The 23,130-nt window shown below is 45.1% G+C and overlaps 1 protein-coding gene across 2 annotated transcripts in view; it reads right to left on the reverse strand.

The window, feature by feature from the left end:
• Positions 1-4,928: 4,928 nt before the first annotated feature.
• Positions 4,929-23,130, reverse strand: part of CCDC83 (coiled-coil domain containing 83) — a 33,373-nt gene continuing 15,171 nt past the window's right edge. The window contains exons 3-11 of one of the 2 annotated variants that reach the window (XM_032779023.2): positions 21,766-21,850; positions 19,647-19,815; positions 17,614-17,781; positions 12,008-12,099; positions 10,338-10,406; positions 8,627-8,748; positions 7,441-7,535; positions 6,547-6,734; positions 4,929-5,687 (exon numbers count right to left, since the gene is read on the reverse strand). In XM_032779023.2, coding sequence (XP_032634914.1) covers positions 5,511-5,687; positions 6,547-6,734; positions 7,441-7,535; positions 8,627-8,748; positions 10,338-10,406; positions 12,008-12,099; positions 17,614-17,781; positions 19,647-19,815; positions 21,766-21,850 — 1,165 coding nt within the window. In that variant the 3' untranslated portion in view covers positions 4,929-5,510. The remainder of the gene's footprint in view (positions 5,688-6,546; positions 6,735-7,440; positions 7,536-8,626; positions 8,749-10,337; positions 10,407-12,007; positions 12,100-17,613; positions 17,782-19,646; positions 19,816-21,765; positions 21,851-23,130) is intronic. The other variant, XM_032779024.2, reaches the window with a different exon arrangement.

A 23,130-nucleotide genomic window follows, 5' to 3' on the forward strand; every position in this document is an offset into this window, starting at 1 on the left:
GCTGGTAAAAGGGTTTGAATCTTTAGTATCCCCCACTAATGCTCTTCTCCCAGGCTGCTGCCTTCTACTTCAGAGATTCATTTGAAAAGGCTATAGCCCTTTTTTGGTTGCAAACAATCTTTAAAATGCAGTGACTCTGATGTGGTGATGGCCCTGTTTTATAAGTAGGGCCCTATCAAATACACAGCTGTGAAATATGATCTTCTCTGTGACATCTGGCTATTGTAGGGGGGTTGCGATATTACTTTGCTGCCTTTGGAGCCTGGTGGCTGGAAAGCAGTGGTTGCTGGATGGGCAGCCAACTCTGAAGGCAGTGCTGCCAGCAGCAGCAGCGTAGAAGTGAAGGTGGCATGGGATGGGCGGACATCACCTTTGGGGGGGAGCAGGGCCAGCCGTATGGGTAGGCACCATAGGCACCTCTGCCCTACACACAGAGCCCAGGGCCACTTTAACCTTGGAGTGTTGGGGAGGAGCAGGGCTGGGGGCTCCTATCCTATGCCAGGCTCAGGCTGCTAGTCCTGGCCAGGCTGTGGAGAGATGGGACTTCCTCTCCCCTGCATTGGCTGCTCCTGGGGCCGGGTCAGACCCACCTCTGGCACAGAGGTAAGGGTGGCAATACCATACCACCCTCACTTCTGCGCTGCTGCCTTCACAGCTGGGCTCATGACCAGCAGTCTCCTCTCTCCAACTGCCCATCTCTGAAGGCAGCACTGCTGCCAGTAGCAGTGCAGAAATCCATGAACCCCCCTACAATAGCCTTGCAACTCCCCTGCCCACAGTCAGGACCCCCACAGTTACAACACTGAAATTTCAGATTTCAAAAATCCTCTGCCCATGAAATTTACCAAAATGGACTGTGAATTTGGTAGGGCCCTATTTATAAGGGTGCGCCTTGATTGCAAATAAAAGGTATGTTAATGCGGGTTGGCTAACTTAACAGGCTAGCTGATAGGTTAAAATAGCAGTGAAGACACAGCAATTTGCCTTAGAGTTAGCAGCTCCAGTCCAACACCAGGCTGCCCCAACAGGCTTTAACTCAAACTGCTCATCAAAGCCCCCTGTGACTGCTCTGCCTCAGGAGTAACCTGTTCTCATATGTGTGGGCTGTGTTAGGCTGGGAGTTCTGAAGGCATCTAAGTGAGTTGCTCAATGCTTGTTAATTTTCAGTGAAGATTAAGTACCTCATTCCCATAAGCTGGATTGTTTTATTGCTGTGGAGCTGCCTTCTCTTTGCTGTTCTATACACCTGATTCAGCCAGCAGTGAAGGAGATGATTGTGGCATTACTGAAGGTTCTGATTCCTTGTAGAGACTGATAAAGCTATTTGGAAAAATGGAAAAGCAGCATGCAAACCAGGGAAAAGTTTTTAAAGAAACAGCCTTATGATGCAAATTAGAAAATAAAAGCAGCCAGAGCAATGTAGCTTTCCCTTTGATTTTGTGTTATTTTGGCCAAAATCATCACAAGAATCTCACTGGTGTAAATTTGAGAAATAAATATTGGACATTTCATTTATTTTCTAAAAACTCAACTGTACCAAAGAACCTGGGTGATGATATATCTAATCGTCCCCCCCGCAGCACTCTGTGTGGCACAGAAACACTTAACATCTTTCAGAATAGACCATTTCCATGTGTGGTTTTTATTTTCTGAAAAGTTTGAAGCTGATTGAACAGAGAGATGAGGCTGCAGTGACTGAGAGCTCACTTGTAGGTCTCTGACAAACTTTTCCTTAGTATCGCTTCACCCTAACTCCAGGATGGCTTTGCCTAGAAACTCTTCCAAAACTGGGGCCTTTGCCAAGGAATCCTGCTTTCAATTATAGTTCTGGTGGGGACTGTTGGCAGTGTCCATGAATTATAGCTCCAATGCAGAGTTTGAACACTTCATTGTCTTGATGAGGAAAGCTGCAGTAGGGAACCACCTGTGGGACTGGTGACTGAGAACTAGAGCCACATTGACGGGCAGAAGTGGTCACACTGGGCATGAAGGAGACAGCCAGTCACACATAGGAGAGTAGAGGGAAGGAAAGAACACCCATCCAGTGTTCCAGAAATTGCTTCCTTAATAACAAGCCCCCACGTAGCACTCTTTGTTGTCATCTCTTACTGTGATAGCAAAAGCATGAGGCAAGGAGCTGCATGGTGGGATGGCACCTGGTCCATAGGGTGGAAGGACCCCACAGGAGTGGGCTCTGCAATATTCATTCCTGTCACTGAGTAATTCCTACAGGAGAGGCATTATCAGGCAACCCACAGCTGGAATTAAGGTGATGAGCAAACAGCACTCACAGGCAATCCTGTAAGAGTTTTTACAAAACTAACAAATCCTAGTCTGGGAATTCCAAGTTATGGTTAAACAAAAACTGAAAAAATATGGGAATGCATCATGAGGTGCCCTCAAACCCCCTTAGTTCTGCCCCACAGCACCAACCACAGAGGAACCAAAACCAAGTGCCAAGCCTGTCTTCAAACAATGCCCGTCTTCAACACCTCCGTAACTCAGAATGCTAAGCCATGAGCTAACCTTGCCCCTGTTGATTGATTAAAAAGCTACAGTAGCACAAGTATTTGCTTCTGGCTTTGCATCACTTTGGAGAAACTACTGTTCCTGTTTGTGTTTTTACACCTTCCCATGAAAATGGCCACATTCAGAACCCCCACTGGGGATAAGGCCCCAAAATACAAAGGTTTGGCCATGTAAAAGTGTTTCTGCAACATGACCCAACATAACTAGCCTATCTGACACTAGAGACCTTGGAAAAGCCAGACCAACAATTGATAGCCACTCCTGGGGTGGTGAAGATTAACATCTACATAAAACAGATGTAGAGCCATGTCACCCACAATTGCTTGGCTCAACAGGAAAATAATACAAAGAGGATTCAGTCCTGAGCCTGCTGGCTGCAATCCAATTAAGCACATGCTCAACGGCTTTGCTGGATGGGGGCCAAAGTGCTGAGTACATTGCAGGACTTTGCTCATAAAGAGGATTTTAGTGGATTCAAGGTGTTTACACTTCCAGCCTATTAGCTTTAGCCCTTATCAAAACTGCACTAAAATGTGCCTATTTATGTGACACTCAGTGCACTGGGGGAAGGCCAGCAGTGGGAGGAGAGCAGAGTTCAGGTAATTTGGGTGATTTCCTAATTATTGTACCCTTAACTCTTGAATTGCCAGACTAGCCTTTGCTGCCTGGGTGAGAGGTTTGTGTGTTAGGATGTGAGCTGGGTGGGGGCACCACCTGACAATAGTCCCAGTTAGCACCTGCTGGCTGCAGTGATGACAAGCCTACAGCGGAGCAGGGCACACAAGTAGAGAACAGACTAGGTCACAGAAGGCTCAAGGCTTGCTCTGAGAAGGTACATCGCTTTGGTTCTGTTCATGTAATTTAAGAGGAGAGCCTGTCTAACTTAGCTGGTCATGGAGTCAGGGCCGGATCCAGGCACCAGCTCAGCAAGCAGTTGCTTGGGGCGGCCAACCGTGAGGGGTGGCATGTCTGGCTCTTCAGCGGCAATTCGGCAGCAGGTCCCTCTCCCTCTCAAGCAAAGGACGCCGTCGAAGACTGAAGCGGAGGCGGTAGAGCTGCAGAACCTGAGCGCGGCTTTTTGTTGTTGTTTTGGGGGCGGGGGTTCGCTGCTTGGGGGATTTGTTGTTGTTTTAAAAACCCATTTTCTTCCAATCTTTTGTTCCAACTAGTAAACAAACATACTTTGTTCAAACCAGGCTGTTGGTCACTGTGGCTCCTGAAGAAAGGAGAAACAGATGCCCAAAGCCCAGTCAGGCCTGCAGGGCAATAGGGGTTGCTAGACAGGACAGAGGTACAGTACCCAGGGCCTGCTCAAAGAGCAGAAAAATCAATAAGGCTATGCCTACAGGAGAGCTTACAGCGGCACAGCTATACCAATGCACGCACCACTGTAAGATCCCTCATGTAGCTGCTCTATGCCGACAGGAGAGAGATCTCTCATCGACATAATTAATCCACCCAACGAGCTGGTGGCAGGAGTGCTTGTGCCGGTGAAACTTACATTGCTCAAGGGGGTGCAATATTCACACATCTGAGCTATATAAGTTTTGCTGACATAAGTGGCAGCATAGACATAGCCTAAGGCACTCAGAGTGATCAAGGAGACAGACACACAGCCAGCCCGTAACCATGACAGGCCTGAACAATATGCCCAGCATGTTTTAAAATCCTTTAATTCAGGAGTCTCAAACTCTCAGCACACAGGCCTCCCCAGTGTGGTCTGTGGGGCTTCAGCAGTTTTGGGGCCTAGTCTCTCCCTTGGCCCCACCTGCCGCCCCCCCCGCCCCCGGTGCTCCCTCTCAGGGACCCCAGCAGCACAGCAATGCTGAGCGGCATCTGCCTGCTCGTTCCAGTGGCTGCCGGTCCCTCCCTCAGGCCCAGGGGTGAGGTGGGGCTGTGCCCTGCCCCAAGCGCCCCTAAAACCAATGGGACGCTGTGGTGGTGGTGCCTGGGGGCAGAAGCATGCAGAGGCCCCCCCGGCCTGCCCCACCTTGGAGCCCCAGGTACATGCCACATCCCTTCCCAGAGCCTGCACCCCCACCCCACATACCCCCTACTACCCCCAAACTCCCTCCCAGAGCCTGCACCTGGTACCCACATCTCCTACTGCCCCCAAACTCCACCACAGAGCCTGCACCCCTCCCAGAGTGCAACCTCTCACCCCTTCTGCACCCAAACTCCCTCCCAGAGCCTGCACCTCAATTCCCTACCCCAGACCTCTTTCCCCACCCAAACTCCATCCCAGAGCCTTAGGCAGGTGGGGGACGGGTTCTGGACAGCATGAGTGACATTGGCCCGCTGGGAGGATTTGAGGACTGGCGCTGGCCCTAAGGCAAATTGAGTCTGAGACCCCTGCTTTCACTGAAGAATATATACATTTTTAAATCCACTTTCTGGTGTTGCAGTTTAATTTCATGCCATTTATTAAAATGTATCTGATCTTTTGATTTACAGGAATGAAAAGAAAATCATTCAACCAAATATTTTGGCAATAGTTTGGATTATTCTCAACATACTGTACTTTGCTTAAACCGAGCAGTAAATACTTAGCAGCTTCCACCTTTTATATCAGCCTATGTTTATCTGTTTGTAATGTCTAATCAAACCAGAATTCTGTATCTGGAAGACTGCAAGTAGGGACCATAGAAGTCAAATATTGACCCTGATCCTGCATTAGCTACACCCCATCTACATTAGTGGGAGTTTACATTGCACAAGGAATGTGCAGGTTCACGCCCACCGTCTACAGTACTAAGGAAAGAAACCTTTATATTAGCCGTCTAGAGACATTCCTGTTAATGCAGCCAGCTATTTAAACAGTCTAATATTTAATGCTTTAGGTATTTAAGAAAAGAGCTTCCATAAAGCATTGTGTCACAGATTACCTGGAAAACAGATCAAAGATTTAATGAACTTCAAATTACATTTCTAAACGAGCAACATGAATTAGACTATTTTTAACCAACCAGGACCTTTTGTTCCTAAGTAAATATAGATTTGATCATGCGGTATGTGATGTGGCCCTCTGATTTACTGGTATCAAAACCCTCTTCAAACTGGCATTTGCTTGGCATTTCTCTCACTTCTTCATGAATAGGCATGGCTCTTCCCGCTACACTCATCAGTTTCGTCCCCAGGGCACCCAGTTTTGAGTATACCTGGAGTTGCAGAAGAGAGAGGGAATATTGTTGTTCATCAGCAATTGCATGGCAAGAGAGAGGCACTTCAGAAGATGATTGTTTTCCTTTTTAAAGAGACTCGGTAAAGATGTCCCCAAGGGGTCCTATGTTCAACAATTTCCATATCAAATGTACTTAGTTTACAAGTAGAAAAAGGATCCCGTTCCAACTGCCAGCCCTGCCAACTCAGTCTGGGATTCAATAGCCTTAAATACACTCTGTGCCCCTTTGCACTTACACCTGGGAAGTCCTAGTCCAAAGGGATGTCTACACTGCACAGTTTACAGTGGCACAGCTGTGCCACTCAAGCCTTGCCACTGTAAGGTGTGCCGTGTAGCCGAGAGCTCTCCTGCCAACAAATTCAAACCAGCCCCAATGAGGGGTGGTAGCTTTGTCAGCGGGAGGGCGTTTCCCATGGACAAAGTGTTTTTTTCCACACCCCTGACCAACAAAAGTTTGAATAAGAAAAGTGCAATGTAGACATAGCCCAAGCCTCCCCGCAGACAGTGAGGTCTGGAAGAGGTGGCCTGGCCATTTACCCTTCCCAGCCCCAACTTCAGAAAGGTCTAAGGCCCAGACAAAGGAGAGCATTTGAACCCACACAATACCCCACACTTGGGGTGCTGTATCTCTATGGCAGCATTTCCAACTCTTTTCATGGAGAGCGTTACCCTGGCTGCTTATACAGTATATCTATAACCCCAAATGTGGAAGCCAACAGCACCTTTCGCCATAACAGTACCGAAAGCTGAACCAGTGCTGCTGGTAGCTCATTTCCTGATTAAAAAAGGCTAGCACCAGAGTAAGTGAAAGAAGCCCCATTGATTTTATCCTTTACCTGGATACCTTTTTCATCTTCATACAAAAGGTAGTTGAGAGCAGAAGCCATTGGCTCTCCCCGCAGATCCTCATAGCTGTCTTCCTGCTTCTCAGCCTCTGCCTCAGACTGAGTATCTGAAAACACTTCCTTCTCTATGGCTAGGGGTGCTGTGCTCTTGGTGCTTTCATCTCCAGCATCTCTCTTTGCTTTTGGGGGAAAGTCCAATGAGATGTAATGGGGTTATACTTTGTGAAGGTTAGAAATAAGGTTTATCATGGAAATTGTTTGTAATCTTTACTATAAGGTTGCCAGGGAGACTCCCAAATACACATTATGGACAAGTAAAAACAGAGCAATGGACAAGAGTAAATAGTTTTATGCCATAATACACATGCTGTCGCTGAGATACTGCTGCTCTACCAATAGCACCACTTTATATCGTACAATCCAGTGGAATATCTCTCAAGTTGTCAGTTAATTCTGCATGTGTTTTGGACAGACACACTGAGACCATCCTCTTAGACCATGGGTCACTGTACTGCTGGAGGGAACATCTTCGGGATGAGATGTAAGACAGTATATGATGATTCGTGGGCAGTAAAAATCCAAGGCATCTTTTTGCACAAGGCAGTTGATCCTAGCAATCTGGCCTGGCCCAGTTCCATTTTGGGAAACTACATCCTACTGACCTAAATATCTATTTCACTTAACACAATAGTGTATTATTTTCTTCCTGTCCTGCACTGTGATGTAGAGCTGCTGTGCAGGCTGCTAAACCCGAGTAACTGCATTTCAGTGGTAGATTAAATGATCACCATGTACACTAGAATGTTTGCAAAGGACTTTGCAGACAAAAAGCGCTTAATGTAAGATTACTTATAAAGTTCCATGGCTTTTTGACAGGTGCATTACCTGCATAATCTCTACACTGTAGTCCTTCCAAGTCCTCACTAAGCAATTCCTCTCCTTGAACTTGCAGGCCAGCTCCCTGGGTAAGAAATAAATGCCTACGGAATTTTAAAAAAACACATGACATTAGAGCTCTGAACATATTTCCCTAGAAAGTGGAACAATTAACTATACCTTGTTTTCTGAAAAGACGTACTTGAAAAGCCATCTGACATTTAACTGCAAGCTCAGAATAATGCAATGGTTTAAAAATGTGATTGAGGCAGCCAGGTAGCTTAATGACTATGCTCTTTTGTATCCCTAATTCAAGTCTGCCATAAAATTCAAAGAAAACAAATGCAGTCTTGGATCAGTACACGGTCCAAACCAGAGCTGAAAGTCTTCACTTAGAAGCAGTCCAAGGTTCTCCTAGCAAGGAGAATTAGAGACCCCCTTTTGTGGTTAAGATGTGACTGCTACAGCAGGGCTGAAATCCCGGGGCAGGGACAGTAAAGAGATAAGTGATAAACATAGTGTGTAACACCAGAGATTATGATACCACATGTGCTAAATTAATCCTCTTTTGAGGAACAAGTTAGCGCCATTAGATGTGAAGGAACTTCATGCTGTGCAATGTACCCTTACAGTGCCATGAAAGAGCCTCTTCCTTATTTCTGCTTAGTCCAGCACATCACCTGCGGTACTTGGGAGTGAAAACACTAAATTAGCACATTCACGCCCTCAAATATTTGAACCAACAATAAGGAGCAGAGCTACGCCCTAGTGTCCAGCCTGCACAGCTAGATATAGGGGGAGGTGTGGCAAGAAGGAATTCTTCCTCCCAGCACCATGGGACTGCAACCCTAAAGTGTGAGCCGGGGGCGGTGTGTGATCTGTACAGCAGGAGATAATCCAGCTCTTCCACCCCCATATCCTGATCCCTATGTGCTGGTGCATACAGGGTTACAAGGTAGCTGAGCTTCAAATCCTGCCCCCAACATCCTCAAATCCTGCCTCTTTTGAATAGGAAAGCTGCCTTGGTTCTGCTGCCCAGGGACACTGAATGGCTGTGGAGGCAGCAGAAGTCATTTCTAGGACCCAGATTCTCAAAATTATGTAGGCTTCAAATGCCCCCTGAAATCAATGGAAGTTACGCCTCTAAATACCTTTGAGGATCTGGGCCTATGTCTGTAAATGGAACCATTCTTACCCTGATATTTTAAGATTTTGAAGTCTGCAGTTAAACAGGCTCCTAATCATATATATATTTTCTTCTTCTAGTAGCTGAGCAGATGCTTCCAAGTCACTTACTTCCTTTCGGTATATTTCAACCTGTCACAGATGAGAAAAACATGAGGTAATCTTGAAAGAGAGGGGGACCTGCACAAAGGGTCACGATCCAGGAGCTTCCTGAGTTCTTATCCCGTGTCACACTAGCCCCCTCTGTTGCCTTAGACAACACAGAAGGTCAAGAGGAGAAAGACCTGAATCTATTGGTTCATCACAGAATGACTATGAGTAAGGCTGTGAGTCTGTCATGGACTTCTGTAGCAGCCGGTGCTGGCTCAGGGGCTGCCCAAGCCGGGTAGCCTGTAGGCCCGCAGCAACAGTTTGGGTGCGTGGGAGGGGGCTAGGGGTTGGTGGGGTGTGTGGGGGGGGGGGCTCCCCGGCTTCTACGGGCATGGCCCTGTAGCAGAAGGGCCAGAGAGGCTCTGCACGCTGCTGGTGTCCACAGGCCACGCCCCCGCAGCTCCCATTGACTGCAGTTCCTGGCCAATGGGAGCTGCACAGCTGGCACTTGTGGCGGAAGCAGCATGCGGAGTCCCCTGGCCCCTCCACCACCTAGGAGCTGCAGGGACAGGCAGAGCCGGGTAGGGAGCCAGCCCCACCAACCCTCCCCCCCAGCACCAGCAGGGGTTCCAAGCCACCTCCGCAAGTACCAGTGGCATCCCTGGTCCACCTCCCTCCCCCCAGCACCTGCAGCCCCCCTGCTCAAGTTTTAGTTAGGGATATATACTGTAGTAAAAGTCATGGACAGGTCACGGGCATTTCCAGTAGAGACATGGAAGTGTTAAGGCACTGGTGAGACCTCATCTGGAATCATAAGCACTGACTCTGGCCCTGGAGCACCCACGGAAAAAAATTAGCGGGTGCTTAGCACCCACTGACAGCCAGCTTCCCCCTTGCCCCACACCGCCTGCTCATCAGCAGCCTCACCAATCAACTCCTCCCCACTTCCTCCCAGCACCTCCCACCCACCCCAATCAGCTGTTTTACGCCATGCAGGAGGCTCTGGGAGGAAGGGGGAGGAGTGGGGATGGGGCATGCTCAGAGGAGGGAGCATAACTGGATGGGAAGAGGTGGGGTGGGGACTTGGGAGAAAGGATGGGTGGGGGTGGGGGTCTGAGGCAGAGCAGGGACAGGAAGAGGCGGGATTGTGGTGGAGGTATGAATGGGTCAAGGTGGGGGCAAGGTCTGGGGCGGAGCAGGGGGTTGAGCACGCCCCAAGCCCAGAGGAAGCTGGTGCCTATTTTATTGCAAAATTGCACCACCAGGCTTTTAATACAAATTTAAACTACATTCTGTAAATGTTTGAAGAACTGAGCCCTAAAATTGTATACTGGATGATCTCGTACATTTCTACTTCTTAAACAGTTGATTGTATGGAGTGGTGTAGTCACTAGCAGAGCCATGATTCTGGCTGTCACTAAAATTGTGACAGGATATGCATCTTGACATGTTGTGTCACAAACAGAGAACCTGTCTTTCCCTCACAACTGTGGCTTACTTAGGACAACATCTGCTCACCTTTCTTCTGAAGGCCTTAGAGGCCTACAATAAGAAGCAAAGTGATGACTACAGACCACCACTAAATTCAAATCCTAATTATCATGGTGTGAAAAACCAGATTCTCTTTTTACCTCTTCCTTCAGCCATTCATTTTCTTCAATCTCCCTGTGACTGGTTTTGTCAATGTGCTTTACAGCATTCTGAGAAAACAGAATTTCAGATCTTCTCTGAAGACAGAACTTTGACAATGGCACATACTTGAGGAAAACATTTCTAATGGGCAGTTTAGTCCTCTAGGCAAGAAATATCCACACAGGGAACTAGAAATTGTGCAAGGTTCCCCTATACCATTCTCTTGGGAGACTTGAAGGGGCTCTGCCATGGGGTAGGCAGGATGGTTAGCCCTCAAATCAGCTATTCCTTACAGATGTTCCAGTCCAATGCAATTTGTGACCAGTTATTATTTCTGATATGTTTCCCTAAATAAGAGCTTTCTCCCTCCCCTCCATATCTGCTATTTCTGATTTTTCCTGCACTGAAGTCATAATCTTATCTGTGTGAAATCAGACTTTCGCAACGGAAGGAAGGCAATACCACAAATTCAGTGTTGTGGCCCTGATCCTTTGCGGCGCCTTTCAGGTACAGAGGTCCGTACTAGTGAATTTGATTGCAGGATCAGAGGTGTGTCTTCATTATTGACTCATGTAAGAAATGAACTACCAGGAATCTGCTGTTTAACATCACATGTTTACAATCCATGGGTCTGATTCTCTTCTCACACCATTGTAAATCAGGAGTAACTTAAGTGAAGTCAGTGAAGCTAAACCTCTAATCTTCAAAAAGATCTAATGAAGTGTGGAATCCTACTGATGGACATACAGATCCATCAGCATAGATCACTGTTGATTGGATACTAACACTGATATAAATGAGAGAAGGATCAGATCTCACATATATTGATGAAATCTAACTGTTCGTCGTTAGACTACAGAAAACTGAAGTATGTTTTTCTAACTTTCTGACCATTTTGGTCCACTCCTGGATCAATCTTAATTCTTGAGTGAGAAAAAAATATGATATAAAACTTCAAGAAAAGAACATACTAACTCTTCAAACTTGCAAACACTTATGCACATGTTTAACTTCAGTGGGACTACTCAAATGTTTGAAACTAAGAATATGTGTTTGCAGGAGCAGGGCTTTGATCGTTGCCAGTTTTGTTTCTGCAAAGACAGCATTCCAAAAATACTTATTCATGATTTTTTGAAATGTTAAAAGTTCTTTAAGTTGAAATTCTAAACTGAAACTCTGTATTTGCCTTTTTTTGTTCCACATGTTCATGTTTATATTTATTTTTTGAGATTTTTTTAAATTGTGAGAAATATCAATATTTGGACATTAACATTTGTCTGTAAATGTAAAACATGTCACTTTCTGTATTTTATTGTAAATCCCACATTCTTAGAAATTTTCACTAATTTTTATTTTTCAGAATTAAATTCCCAGTAAAAATGTCAAGTTCTTGAGTGAGCCTCTGTGCCTCAGTTTCCCCAACTCTAAAATAGGGATGATGCTACTGACATTTGTAAAAGCTCTTTGAATAAAGAACACTACAATATTGGCCAACAAAATATTTTACAGTTCATTTTATTCTGTTCCAACCCATAAGATACCCTGTCATTCCACTAATGAAAGCCCAAGTCAGTCTTTTTTTTACAATCCAGTTTAAAATCAATAAGAAGAGAATGAGTATTTGTAATCAAGACGCGATTAGCATTCAGTATAAAAGCAGAAAAAGTACCTCAGTAGCCCATTCCTTCTTCTCGTTCATTTGTTTCTCAACCAATCTGTCCATTTTTTCTTTTGTTGTTTCCAGAGTATGTCTATAATATTCTTTCAAAGCAAAGCAGAAGTCATTAGGTGACACTGATTCCCTCTGCAGATGATGAGATAACTGACTGGGTGTTACTGAGCTCACAGGACACTACAGCCAGCATCTCTTTAGAGCATGTTGATATTACCATGAGGATGTGAGTGTAGCACAGGGAAATGTACCATGCTGGGTTTACTCTAGCTAGCATGGGTAAAAAGAGTAGTGTAGATGTGGAGGCACAGGCTTCAGCCTGGGTGAGAACATAAGTACAAACCCGAGAGGGAGTCAGAGTATGTACCCAGGTGGCTAGCCCAAGCCCCCATCACCACCAAGTCCTGTGCTTTGTATGATTTTATATCCTATATAGATAGGATATATCTACACTATGAGCTATGAATGTGCTTCCTCTGTCATGTACACAGACTTGTGACAGCTCAGTGAGAGAGAGTGCAAGTCTACATAACAGTGTAGCCCTGGTCTCACATACAGCAGCAGCAAAGGCACACAAACCCAACTGAAAATGGTGAGTACATACTTGGCACTGCTCAGCCATGCCTCCGCTATGTATACTCATGCTCGGTCAATGAAAGCTAGGATTAGTATATGCACATGAACAGGGGAATCACACCCTTAACTTGTAGTGTAGACATAGTCTTAGACTTTTGTAAGGCTTTCACTTTATATTGCCCAACATTCTGATTAAAGAATTGGCACTACACAATATTAATATAGAGCACACGTTAAATGGATTAAGAACTGGCCAACTGACAAATCTCAAAGAGTAATAGTCAATGGGGAATCATCAAAATCTTAACTTCAGTTCCCAGAAAGATAATGGAGCAAATAAACAAGCAATCCATTTGTAAGCATCTAGAAGATAATAAGGTGATAAGTGACAGTCAACATGGATTTGTCTAGAACAAATCATGTTGAAACAACCTAGTATCCTTCTTTGACAGGCTGCCAAACCTTCTGGATCCTGGGGGTGGGGAGCAGTAGATGTGATATATCTCAACTTTAGTAAGGCTTTTGATACTCTCTCTCATGACCTTCTCATAAGCAAACTAGGGGAAATACAACCTAGACCAGTGGTTTTCAACTTTTTTCATTTGCAAACACCTAAAAAATTTTGAATGGAGGTGTGACCCCTTTGGAAATCTTAGACATAGTCTGTGGACCCCCAGTGGTCCATGGACCATGGTTGAAAACCAATGTTCTATGATAACAATAACCTTTTGCAGACCCCTTAGACATAGTCTGCAGACCCCCAGGGGTCCACAAACCACAGGTTGAAAACCACTGACCTAAACGAACCTATTGTAAGGTTCGTACACCATGGTTTGAAAAACCAAACTGAGTGAGTAGTTATCAATGGTTCACAATCAACTAGAAGGGCATATCACAGGGGTGGGCAAATTTTTTGGCCCAAGGGCCACATCTGGGTATGGAAATTGTATGGTGAACCATAAATGCTCATGAAATTGGGGGTTGGGGTGCGGGAGAGGGTGAAGGCTCCAGCTGGGGGTACAGGCTCTGGGGTGGGGCCAGAAATGAGGAGTTCAGGATATGAGAGGGGGCTCCGGGCTGGATCAGGGGTGCAGGAGGGGATGACTGGCGGGCAGTACAGGCTCTGGGGTGGGGGTGGGGCTGAGGGGTTGGGGGTGCAGGATGGTGCTCCAGCCTGGGACCAAGGGATTTGGAGGCCGTGAGGGAGATCAGGGCAGGGGGTTGGGGTGCAGGAGTGGGTCAGGGGTGTAGGCTCCAGGCAGCGCTTACCACAAGCAGCTCCGGGAAGCAGCGGCATGTCCCCCTCCAGCTCCTACATGGAGGTACAGTCAGGCAGCTCAGCACGCTGCCCCGTCTGCAGGCGTTGCCTCTGCAGCTCCGATTGGCCAAGGTTCCCAGCCAATGGGAGCTGCAGAGCCCCATGGGTGACCCTATCCATAGGAGCCGGAGGGGAGACATGCCACTGCTTCCAGGAGCCGCACAGAGCCACAGCACATGTGGAGCAGGGCAAGCCCCCAGATGGAGTACCAGAGTGGGGCAAGCCCTGAACCCTGCTCCCTGGCAGAAGCTCAAGGGCCAGATTAAAATGTCTGAAGGGCTGGATGTGGCCCTCAGGCCGTAGTTTGCCCTCCCCTGGCATATCAGGTGGGGTCCTGCAGGAATCTGTTCTGGGTCTGGTTCTAGTCAATATCTTCATAAATTATTTGGATAATGGCATAGAGAGTACACTTATAGAGTCTGCGGATGATATCAAGATGGGAGGAGTTCCAAGAACTTTGGAGTACAGGATTAGAATTCAAACATGATCTTGACAAACTGGAGAAACGGACTGAAATGAATAGGATCAAATTCAAGAAGGACAAATGCAAAGTTCTACAATTAGGAAGGAACAATCAATTGCACAAATACAAAATGGGAAATGACTGCCGAGGAAGGAATACTGCAGAAAAGGATTTGGGGGTTATAGTGGATCACAAACTAAATATGAGTCAGCAATACAATATGGTTGCAAAATAAGTGAATATCATTCTGGGATGGATTAGCAGGAGTGTTGTACACATAACACGAGAAGTAATTTTTCCACTCTAGCAGTGAGGGCCTCAGATGGAGTATTGTGTCCAGTTCTGGGCACCACACTTTGGGAAAGAGGAGGCAAAATTGGAGAAAGTTCAGAAGAAAGCAACAAAAATGACTAAAGGTCTAGAAGACATGATCTAAGAAGAAAGGCTGTAAAACTTGGGTTTGTTTAGTTTGGAGAAGAGAAGACTGAGAGAAGACATGATAACAGTCTTCAAGTATGTAAAAGGTTGTTATAAAGAGGAGGGTAATAAATTGTTCTCTTTAACCACTGAGGACAGGACAAGAAGTAATGAGTTTAAATTGCAACGAGAGAGATTTAGGTTAGACATTAGGAAAAATTTCCTAACTGTAAGGGTAGTTAAGAACTGGAATAATTACTTAGGGATGTTGTACAATCTCGGTCATTGGAGACATTTTAAGAACAGGTTAGACCAGGGGTCGGCAATCTTTCAGAAGTGCTGTGCCGAGTGTTCATTTATACACTCTAATTTAAGGCTTCACGTGCCAGTAATACATTTTAACGTTTTTTAGAAGGTCTCTAAGTCTATATATTATATAACCAAACTACTGTTATATGTAAAGTAAACAAAGTTTTCAAATTGTTTCAGAAGCTTTATTTAAAATTAAATTAAAATGCAGATCTTATCAGTTTAGTGTGATCCTTGCCCTTGCTTTTCCTTGCTGAGTTTTCCAATGTCTGGCACGTATTTGGATACTTTAGGCTGCACACAGGCTTCTGAGTGATCAGTTGTTAACCAGCTGGCAGGAGGTCAGTGGCTGGAACCCCAGATAAACAGCTGAGGTGAGTGGAGCTGGTTGCTGGTAGGGCTGAGCAGGGCCGGAAGCCTGGACCCTGGCTGGCAGGGGGCCTGCGCTGGAACTCCAACTGAAAGCAAGGTGAGTGGGGCTGTGGCAGAGACCCTGTCTGGCAAGGGGCCAGCAGCTGGAACCCCAGAGCAGTGACTGAGCGGCTCAGCGCACCGCCACTCTGGGGTTCCGGCCGCCGGCTTCTGCCAGCCGGGATCTCAGCCTGCTGCCAGCCTGGGGTTCCTTCACCCAGCCCAGCAGTGGGTGCTGAGTGGGACCGGCAGTGGGACCCCAGCTGGCAGGGGGCCAGCAGTGGGAACCCCAGAGCAGCGACTGAGTGGCTCAGCCCACCCCAGAAAGTATTTTAGTCTGAATTTCCTATCCTTTTTGTAGTTTTGAGCTTAAAGTCCCTGCATACTTGGTACTTGTCTTGGACATGAGATTTTCCTAGGCACTTCAGGCACCTGGAGTATGGATCACTAGTTCCCAAATGTCAGGAACTTAAGAGTACAAAAAGTATCCCAATAAAAGGAAAGCTACTATTAAACTATCCTAACACTAAAACTATTAGCTGTTAATCAAGTATCAACTCTATACAACACTAGAAGCAAGGGAAAGCTTGTAGTAGCATGGGGAATGCTCCAACCTCCATCACAGGCAATAAGAAGGAACTGAAGAATGTTGAGGGTAGCTCTGCCATTTCTGCCATGGTCCAGCAGTGCAAGGGCACATGTGCCACCTTGATGGGTCCCACTGAAGTAAAAATCTCTGACAACTGTGCATTGAGCGTACACACATCTGAAGTGGAATGGACATGTGCAGTCACTCAGAGAACCACCATTTTTTGTCTCTTGTCTTTTGACTGTAAGCTCCTTCGGGCAGGGACTGTCTTTGTGTTCTGTGTTTGTATGGCACCCAGCAAAATGGGGTCCTGGTGCATGATTAGGGCTCCTAAATGCTACAGCAATATAAATAACAGTAAATCTTTTTAAAAATATGCTTTAGTTCAAACACATTATTGGATTAGATGCAAGAATCACTGTATGAAAGAGACTAGATTATCATAATGGCCTCTTCTGGCCTTAAAGATCGATGAATCTATATAAAGATTCATTCTATTTTCTGCTTTACATCTTGGTGCAATAACATTTTGAACTGATTTAAAACAGCGAAAAGACAGAGTGCAAAATACCAGTCTTCCCTTGGTGGTTACTTAAAATACTGACAGGCTAACATGCAATAGGAAAAACAGTTCAGGTCTTTATCAAGATAAAGTATGTTTTCAGAACAATTACCCTGGGGAAGACAAGAGAATAATATAATGGTTCTTATCTGCAGCACTTGATGCTTGGTAATAGTTGGCACGACTGTACGGGGACCATTCTCACAGTGGTGTCACTGCCTGTCACTACCAACTGCTTCGCTTTGGTAATGAATACTAAGAGTGTTACAAGGGGAAAAAAATCAGGACTTTCTTTTAAATAATAAGAGTTACCTAACACCTAAATAACTGGCATATTATTTAAAAGTCCTCTATACAGATGAATCTACATAATGGTTTTATAGAGCACACATCACTACTGTTTATTTAAGCTCTTACATGTGCTCCATCAGAACTTAAACTGTGTCTTGAATTTGCACATATTCATGTTGAGGATTTTGCAAAGCTGCAAATACAGGACTTTGTTACTAGTAGGCTAAATGCAGTTCTTGTGTAACCAGGTGAAGCTCCATGATTACACTAGATCTGAATTTCACCAATCCCAAAAATGATCTAAAAATTTCTCCTGTGTTAAAGGAGCTTTCAAATGGAAACCTGTGAAGCATGGTACATGATGAGCACAAACCAACACTTTCAAACTCAGGTACCTAAAATTAGGCTCCATAATCTGTTTTTAGCCACCTATGTAAAAGCAGCCTGATTTTCAATGGTATTGCACATCTGCAACACTCCCTGGACTTCAGTGGAGCACCTCGGAAAAGTAAGTTGCTTTTATTTAGTTGCCTACATACAGATATATAGGACTAAATATTTTGGCTTAAATGGATGTAATTAGTCTGAGTACAAATTACTTTCTGCAGATGAAGACTGTAGCTTATTTATGCACTATATGTACTTGTATTGACCTTGCCATACTGACCTGTCATTTGCTCAAGGTCATCTTTGAGTCCGTGGATATCATTTTCTAGGAGCTTGATCTGTTTGGCATGTTCTCTACTTCCCACATTTTTGTACTCTAACCAGTAATCCTTCTCAGCCTGTTTTACCAGTAATTTATGCTCAACTTCATTTATCTTGGAGCGTAGCTCTATTAAAATAACAAAACCAGAAGGGTGAATCCTTTTTTCTGTCAATTTTTTGTATCAATTTTTTTTCAGTTAGGGAGCTTTCAATGGGAGTGGAAGAGGAAATCTCATATCCTATAACTTATTACAAAATCCTGGCCCTCTACATTCTCAGGGACCACCATTTTCCCTGAGTGCAGCCTGGCCTCACCTGGTTGGGAACAACAGGTGACTCTATGAACATTTTCAAAGAGACCATTTTAAACTGAGGGCACCAGTCCTACTAAGAACAATAGGAAATGTCAGCCAGTTCAAAAGAAGGCAGTGCTGGGAATTGCTGTAGTAGAACATTATTCCTCAGCCTCTGAGGAAAAAGAAACTTTCAGCTGTGAAGCATAACAGCAATAAATGGATACTAATCTTAAAAGAATTTCTACATGTATTCAATGCACAACATTTCAGTGAGTTTTAACTAAATGGAAAATTGAAGAGTCTGTGTTATTCCATTATAACTTGAGACATAAAAGGACCAACACGGTGCCTAATTTCTTACAGGAATCATTTAAAATTATAATTCAAACCAATAAACTGATTTACTGATTTATGTGTAAATTCCCGGACAATTCATGTGTACTCAGAGTAAGTGCTGTAATTTTGGGGGCAAAAGCTGTATTCTTTCTACGTAACCAATAGGCTGAATCTCTGTGTCACATGGTGACTGGCCCTTAAGTGAAGATGAGGGGTCCACTCCCACCAGTAACATACTTCACTCACTTTCCGATGTGGAGAAAATGATCAAAGTCAATGAGAGGCAGGTCATGAGGCTAAATCAGGCCTTCTGGAGTGGAGATAAAACAGAAGACTGTGGAGAGCCAGTGCTGGGAACTGATGCTTGGTGGAGACTGGGAAGAGACCCAAACGAACCCCCCAAAGGAGGGTCTGACATAGAGCCATCTCTTGGGTATGGCGACTGCCCTGGACCCTGCAATTTGGGGGGCCCTGTGCAGGAGGGGAGGGAGGCGGGTAGACAAGCAGGGTGAGGAGGCAAATGGGGAGGCGAGCGGCGGGGAGGAGGGCGAAGAAGAGACCCCCTATCAGAACTTCCCACTCCCCCCAGCCCCTCCTGCCTGCCAGCGGGCCTCGCCGAGCAGCGCCTCCCCTCCCCCCCTTCCAGCACCTGCCGTGGATCAGCTGTTTTGCAGTGTCAGGCGGTGTTGGTGGGGGAGGAGAGAGGAGCGAGGGTGCAGCATGCTTGTGGGAGGGGGCGGAACTGGGCAGGGAAGAGGCAGGGTGGGAAGAGGCAGGGAAGAGCCAAGGGGCAGAGCCTTGGTGGAAGGGATGGAACTGGGCAGTGAAGAGGCAGGGTGGGAAGAGTTGGGCAGGGCCTGGGAGGAAGGAGTGGCATGGGAGTGGAGCTGAGGTGAGCACTCGCCGGCAGATTAGAAACTCAGCGCCTATGTCCCGGGCCCTGCTCCGCCCTGGGGATGGCCCTGCTCTGAGGGAAGAGACTGAGCAGAGACAGGGAAGGACAGAAAGCTGATCCCAGAGGGCAAGCTGAAGAGTTCTGAAATCGGATGAAAAGACAAGCCCTCAGGAAGGAGGAGACTGTGCCCAGTTTGAGACTGAGGGTGGAAGGCCATGTTGTGTTTTTTCAATGTGTATACCCTTCAGTGAATTTTTCTTTACTGACTTGGCTGGCCAAAACACTGTAGCAATCAAACCAGGCTGGAAGGTTGGGAGATGCAACGTGAGTGAGGGGAAACTGAGGAAGATGCTAGCAGCCTGACACCAGACCGGGGTTAGGTGATGCTGCCTTAGTACAAAATTCAACTCAATCCTAACTATAGAAAACTGCAAACAGCACTTCCATAACTAACTTACTACTCACCTTTCAGAAGCACTTCTTGGTCCCTAAAATACTGCCATTTCTCCCTCATTGCTGCCTCTACATCATCCCTGGTTACAATCTCCTTTTGCTCTAGTTCTTTGTCCTGTGTTTTCAAGTTGCTTAGCAGACTGCGGATGTGTCCCAGCTGTTCTTCCTTCAAATAGTTATTCTACGAGAGGAACAACAGTAAGATACAAATAAAAGGGGTCTAAAATCTCTTCCTGAGTAACAAATTGAAATATCACTTGGATCTGTGACAGCATGAGCCCTTGCAAAAAGTAGAGTTGAAGGAGTTTTGTAAGTCCCAGAAGTTTCTAACTAAGCTCAAGCCTGTTACCACCAGGAAAAGGGAAACAAATTACTGTTAATTTGCTCAGTATTCCCATTGCTGAGAATATAGGCTGTATGTTGCATTTTAACAATAATACTTATTACTGATTTATTTGCTTAGATTCAGCAGAATTCTGGGCACCATACAAACATTCCTTATAACAACTTACCACATACATTCTATCACCTTGGTTTTACACATGGTGAACTAAGACAGTGAAAGGTTAAATGACTTGCTCACAGTCACAGAAGCAAATTAGCATCACAGTCAAAATTAGAACTCCAGGGTTTTCCGGTTCCTGTGTTTATACTCAGATCACTGTACCATGTGTCTCTACCATGTCGCTCAAACTCTAGTTGGAAAAAGTCTGCAGCAACCAATGTAGTGAGTTTGCTCCCAATGCCACACCATAAGAGATCTAAGTACTATACAAGCCAAATACATACCAATGGGAAACCAATAAAATACACGGCCAGAAAGCATCAGAGACACTTTGCTTCTCAAGGATCAGTGCCCAGCTGACCAGAGGAATGGGGTGAAAAAAAGAGGGAGCCCAAAGAACTGTCAAAAGTAGGCTAACCAAAACAAATGGTACTGCAGCATACTCTAAAATATCCTCCAAGAACTAAAAAATGAAAGGAGTCCCATGAGAGACCATGAGTTAGCTGCTGACTAGGGGGAAAATCACAAGAGACTAAGCAGTCAGTGGAGAACAGAGCCAAATTAGCTGCTCCCAGTGATGTCAGCAGTCCACAGCTGGAAGAGGATAGATGCTACAGGAATTTGGGAAACACCAGCCACATGAAGCTACAACTCTCCTAAGAGGAGACTTAAAATCAGTGGCCTAATCACTTAGTAAAGCACTACAAACAGAAGGCAAGGGGAGGATAGGGACCTTATTGTCCACTTCACCGTCTGGAAGAAGCCTAGTCTGCAAAACTGTTTGATTGCCAAGGTCCAACTCTTTCATTTCATTGAGAGAGCCAGTCTTCCTTGAGCAATACATTATATACATTTCTGGAGTCCAAAGTTCACTGTGCTCTCATACTAACCTAATTAGACCTTGTACTAAATTTCTCTTTGAAGTATGATTCTTCTGGAACAGTGACCATGTACAATTAGTACCCTGGGGTTCCATGTTTCTTTGTTTCTAAAGTGACTCAATGTGGTTAATTTACAAGTAAGTTATTTCTCTATCTGCTAACGTTGCAAACTCAGCCTGGAGTGTTGAGCTGCGCTCTTTCCCCAATTTTCCACTATATTTGAGGTTCTGCAGGCCACACTAGTCCCTCATTTTCACTTGTGCAACTTCACTACACCAGAAGTGATTAATAAAATGGCACCTTCTTATTCAACAGATCTGTATTCAGAGTCATTATCTGCTCACTTAAATGACAGAAATAAGATCACACTGATTTTTACTCCTCTTAAGCCTGCACAGGAAGCATGGGTAATAAAGAGGGAGCTGGATTCTATTTCTTCTTGTGCAACAGCCACAGAATTGTTTACTAAGTTCCAAATCATTATACCCATGCAACTCATTTTTACAGTTATTTTTGGAGCAGAACTCCACTTTGTTACATATAATTTAGAATGACAAAATTACGCCTTTAAGCAATATAAAGTGATTCACTAACCTTGTTTTCAAAATAGGCTTTGCAAAATATTAATTGCTACAAACACTATCGTTACAATAAGTGTATTTAGTTTACAATGACAAATGATTTAGCCTTACTAGCTAAAATACACTCGAGAACACAAGATGGGAGAGAGATGCATTTTACTTACTCTTTCATGATATTTTTTGTTCTTTTCTTTCAATTGCTTTAGTTCAAATAGAAGCTGATTAATTTCCTCTTCTTTTATCTGAATTCTGAGGAGAAAGAAGCATGTATGAAGAGTCATAATACAGCTACAGAAGAGAGAGGGAGTGAGTAGTTACTTTAAAGTAAATTAGATACAAATACTAGTTAGTGCTTTTTGCCTGTAGATCTCAAATTGCTTTGCTAACGTGAGTAAGCATGGTTATCCCCATATTACTGGGCCACAGAGCAGTTAAGTGACTTCCCTCTAGGTCTCTTAACTCTGTCAGCTGCCCTATTCCCGCGATCATGCTGTCTCCCTAATAGGCCAATGCCTCTTCAATGCAGAATTTTGAGTGGGAAGTGGGAAACTCCATGGGAGTCTATTCGCAGATTCTTCTAAGTTGTCCTGCCAACGGTTGGAGTTTGCTCCCTGCAAAAACAGCTGGGGATTCGGCTTCCTGAACACGTTACAAACTATGCATTCCCTGCTGAAGGGCCGCACTGAAACACACAAACATATGCATGTGCACATACACATACAACTTGTAACTGCAAAAAAGGGAATTATTTAATGGTTTGGCCTGCAGTAACTTTTTGGGCAGATATTTGGTCAGATCAGACATGATCAAGCAGAAAGGCCATTTCCTCAACTGTGTGGAAGGGCTTCCTTGATGTTTGGGGTACAGAGGCTACAGAGAGTACACAGCAAGCTTGCTGTTCTCACCAGCCCTGTCAAAATCTGCACAGCAGAGGTTAGCATGTGGCCACTAATTGCTAAATAAAAAAACAATTACCTATCTTTCTGTAGCTTGGTTCTTAAGATGTTTTGCACATGTCCATTCCACGGTAGGTGTGCACATGCCCCAGGCACAGTCATCAGAGATTTTTTCCCCCTCAGTAATACCAGGCTCCCTCTCGTGCCACACACACCCTGCATGCTGGTATGGGTGGGTGGGGCTGTCCTAAACCTCTTCCATTTCTTTGGACCAGATAGACTCCGAAAGAGGAAAGGCAGGTGAGTTGTGGAATGGACATGGGCAATACATTTCAAAGAACAACAATTACAGAAAGGTAGGTAACATTTTTTTCTTCTTCGAGTGATTGCACGTCCATTCCACTGTAGGTGACTCACAAGCAAACTCACATGGAGGTGGGTCGGGAGTCTAACTGAACAGTGAAGTGGCATAATGAGAAGCAAGAGTGTGGACTGCTGACCAAGTCACTACTTTACAAATGTCTACAATCGGCAATTGTGCCAGGAAAGCCACTAAAGTTGCCTGTGCTCAAGTAAAATGCACCAATACTCTAGCTGGTGGGGTTATATTAGCCAGTTGGTAACATAAACAAA

The sequence above is a fragment of the Chelonoidis abingdonii genome, chromosome 1 (assembly GCF_003597395.2).
Source record: "Chelonoidis abingdonii isolate Lonesome George chromosome 1, CheloAbing_2.0, whole genome shotgun sequence".
In the NCBI taxonomy this organism is placed as follows: Eukaryota; Metazoa; Chordata; order Testudines; family Testudinidae; genus Chelonoidis; species Chelonoidis abingdonii.